This window comes from Hydra vulgaris, chromosome 09 (genome assembly GCF_038396675.1).
Source record: "Hydra vulgaris chromosome 09, alternate assembly HydraT2T_AEP".
Lineage (NCBI taxonomy): Eukaryota > Metazoa > Cnidaria > Hydrozoa > Anthoathecata > Hydridae > Hydra > Hydra vulgaris.
Genome location: NC_088928.1, coordinates 41996780 through 42001091, shown reverse-complemented (window position 1 = coordinate 42001091; position 4312 = coordinate 41996780). Strand labels below are relative to the sequence as shown.

Below are 4312 nucleotides of genomic sequence, written 5' to 3'. Positions count from 1 at the left end.
CAAGGCTCTAAATTAGGGTGGCTCTTAAAACAACATTTTAGAAAAAAACCTGTTCCTACCCCTTTACTTTGTTCTATATAATACTAAAACACTAGGTTTAAAATTTTTTGGAACAAAAAATTATTTTAGGGCTAGCTCAAGACCCTTAAAAATTTGACTGGTCCCTAAAATTTTGAAAATAAAAGATCTTCTAAAGTATGTCAAACTGGTACTCAAAAAATGCTTTTTTTGTAAAGTGATTACTGTTTTTGAAGTTTTTATATAACTTCGCTTCTTTTGAGTACCAGGTTGACATACTTTAGAAGAACTTTTATTTTTAAAATTTTAAAGACCAGTCAAATTTTTAAGGGTCTTGAGGTATCCCTAAAATATTTTTTGTTCAAAAAAACTTTAAACCTAGTGTTTTAGTATTATATAGAACAAAGTAAAGGGGTAGGAACAGGTTTTTTTCAAAAATGTTGTTTTAAGAGCCACCCTACTTTAAATCCTCATTCAGTTCGAAAGTTTTTTCCTGATTGTTTTGAAACATCTTATTTAGACGTTTGTTATGTAAATTCATTAGCCAACGTAAAAACAATTTTTCTGAAAAAAAAAGAACGAAAGGCTTGATGATACCTGTTTGAAGAAAGGCTTGATGATACCTGTTCAAAAAGGTGGTTATGCTTTTTTTCTGCTTAGACATTGTGATATTGCTTATGATCACTGATTTCTTGAATTAAAAATACAAACTTTGATTATACTTGCAGACCATCAATTTTTAAAGAATGTCTGTGCATGTGTCATTTTGTAAAATTTGTTGTAAATTTGTCAAATATATAGTTCATTAAACGAATTTAAAGTGAGTTTAATGCATTTTAATTTATAAATTTTTTGTGTGAAACAAATACCTGGTATGTTTATAGAAATAATAAAATATTTACACTGGTGTTTTACATTAATAAATCTAAAAAGCGTTTTACAAAGTTCATTGTTTTTAATCTCTAATGTATTTTTAATTTTATTTTGTAACTTATATAAGATTGTTTAGAATTAAATTGCACCAGAATAATGAAATTTCATTTGCCATTGTTGAATTTTTAAATGGAAAAATTAAAGAAGTCGAAGTGATTGCTAAAAGTTGAAAAAAATGATGGGAAATGCTTCTGGCTGCCATTTAAAAGTTCCGCTGCGATTCGTAAAGCTGTCACAACCTTGCAGGCATCAACCTCTGATTGGAAGATATACCCTGCTAGAATTTTATACACTACAGGTTTGCATATTACTATAAAAAAATGTAAAATAATTGAATTAGATATTGAACTGTATGTTTTGACCAGGGCACTGGAGAGGATAAACATGTGCTGGTGCAAATTTATTTTAGGCCCCCTTTACAATATGACTATTCTCTCATTTAATATCACTTATTTTAAATCCAATATTCCAACGGGCATTTGTTTAAATTATATGTTCTGAATGTCTTTAGAATGTTTAAAGAAGATTTCCAACGATTAAAAAAAGTTTTTTTAACAATGTTTTTAGTTTTTTTTTTAAACTTTTAGTGTTTTTTAAAAACTAAAAAATTCATTAATTTTCATGGGTTTTTCATTAAAGTTCATTAATTTTTATGCGGTGCACCAATTGCACTCCATTCTCATAGGGCCTGCTTTTGCTGCAAACATTTTAATTGCATCTTCATTAGATATTGATAAATGATTTTACGTACATAGATTTGTGTTTATGAAGAAGCTCAGTCACACTTAGAGAAAGCAGCAGATACTTCAAATATTGAAACTGACACCGAAGAGAAAAAAGGGACAAAGCAAAAGTAAATTTTACTAAAATTAGTTTTTAACAAATAAAAAATTTTGCAATAAAGAATTACACAAATCATACACTTTTTTTGTTTACAAAGTAAAGTTTATATTAAAGGAGAAAGACAGCAATGACATTTTGTGAAAGTGATGAAGATATTGTGGTTGGTGATGAAGAACTATACGGAAGATACTATTTTGATAGTTCAAATAGCTAAAGAACATCTAACATGATTCCAAATATAGCAGGTTAACTATTTTTGTAAAAGTAAAATGATGGTTTGTTAAAATAAAAGGCTTATTTTTTTACTGAATTATAGATGTTTTTAAATCAATATCAACTCCCCATTTACACAGTGAAATAGCAAGCTTTTCAAATATGCTGAAAATAACAATCACTTCTCGAAAGAAACTAATCTCAAAGGAAAATGATGTTGTCTTCAAATATATTGGTAAAAAAAAGTCCTAATGTTGCTTTTGTTCTAATTAAAATCTGTGTGCATGTGCAGTAAAAAAATTAATAGAAATCAGAACTATATGTTATAGAATATAATTTTGTTGACAAATATTTTATAAATATATGTTTGTTGACAAGTTTAAATAAAAATCACTATATAATGTTTAAAAATTTTATTTAATTTTTGTATGTATAATTTATCTATACCTAGGTAGAAAATGGCTCTAAAAATTGTGTTTTGGATAAAGAGGATAGCAAAGAAAGCCATTTGTCTTGCCAGGGTAAATTAAATAAAAGTTTTATTTATTTTTTCCATTTAGGTAATTTTTTCATGGGTAATTTTTTACAAAATATTTTACATAAATAATAATAATAATATTGTTTATTTTACTACATTTTTTTTTAAAGATTTTCAAAAAGTTGCGTTAAGTTGGATGGCAAAAATAGATAAAAGAGAAAAGTGGTTCAAGAGTCAATTTTAAAAATCCATGTATTAAAATTAAGATAATTTCATTCATATAGAATGAACATAATATGTATTCGGACCCTTAAGTAATTTTTATTTTTTTAATAATAGATGAGTTCTCTTAGTCGTTGTGGAGGTAATATAAATCGGCTTTTGCTTTTGGAAAGTTGTTGATGAGCGAGGACGCTGGGGCCTGTTTTAATGTCTCGGGTGGTTCATTGAAGATAAATTTTAAAACATTCACCCTGTATCATATGATAGTGGGTAAGAATGGTTTTATGCATTTTTTTAGTTTTTTTATTTCACAGGAAATATATTTTGTTTATCCTAGTCAGTCATTTATGTAACTATTTGCTATAATTTCTGCAAATTTTTCAAATTTGATTTGAAGTTTTGATTTAGATGCGATTACACGACAACATCATGATGCAAAAATTTGCGAATGTTATTCAGGCATTTCGAAATTTTTAAGGCAATCAGGAACACGACTCAATCGAAAAGTTTTGAAAGTGAACAATGCTGCAAACGCTAAATAAATTGTTTGAAAATGTAAATTTTGTGTTAAATTCAATAAAAAACTTTCTTACTTAACGCAATGCCTACTTTTTTCATTATTCTTTTGAGTTAGCTTTGAATTGCTCTATCAATAAATTTTTTGCTAAATCCTTTTTACAGCCTGTTTTTTACAAAACAAATAAAGATTTGAGCAATATGTATAAATTTTATATACAAATATTTTATACATATATACATATTTACATACATAATATATATATATATATATATATATATATATATATATATATATATATATATATATATATATATATATATACATATATATATATATATATATATATATATATATATATATATATATATATATATATATATATATATATATATATATATATATATATATATATATATATATATATATATATACATATATATATATATATATATATATATATATATATATATATATATATATATATATATATATATATAAATTTTAAATCAGTAGAAAAACACTTAACAAAGTTTTTTTTTCATTTAACACCGTGTTTCATTAATAAAAAGACTCATCAGAAATACTGAGTTTTTTTATTGATGAGAGCATTTCTAATGAGTCTTTATATTGATAAAACACAGTGTTAAATGAAAAAAAAATTTCTTAAGTGATTTCCTACTAATTTATAATTGCTCAGTTCTTTAAAAAACATTGAGCACTCTATTTTGTAGAATACATTTTAAAGTTGTTTAAATATATATATATATATATATATATATATATATATATATATATATATATATATATATATATATATATATATATATTTCGTAAATTGTTGATATATATTTTTTTGATATATGCATCAAAAAGCGATATCAAAATACCGTCGGCTATTATAAAAATCAGTGTTGAATCACCAAGAAAAAATGATTGTTGATTAAACGTTGAAAAGCAACATTCGATCGACATTTTTTGTAAACACCAAATCAACGTTGATAAGTGGCTAACATTTTGGACAAAAAATCAATAAGGAATCAATGTTGACGAGAAACATTGAATCAACATCAAATCAACACCTCATT

The 4312-nt window shown here is 24.8% G+C and overlaps 1 protein-coding gene across 1 annotated transcript; it reads left to right on the top strand.

Annotated features, from left to right (window-relative positions):
- Positions 1-875: 875 nt before the first annotated feature.
- LOC136085103 (uncharacterized) lies at positions 876-3237 on the top strand. Its single transcript, XM_065806425.1, has 6 exons — positions 876-1249; positions 1707-1804; positions 1909-2242; positions 2459-2737; positions 2825-2977; positions 3116-3237. The coding sequence occupies exons 1-3, from the start codon at positions 1127-1129 to the stop codon at positions 2006-2008; spliced, it is 321 nt and encodes a 106-aa protein (XP_065662497.1). The 5' UTR covers positions 876-1126; the 3' UTR covers positions 2009-2242; positions 2459-2737; positions 2825-2977; positions 3116-3237.
- The last annotated feature ends 1075 nt before the right edge of the window (positions 3238-4312 follow it).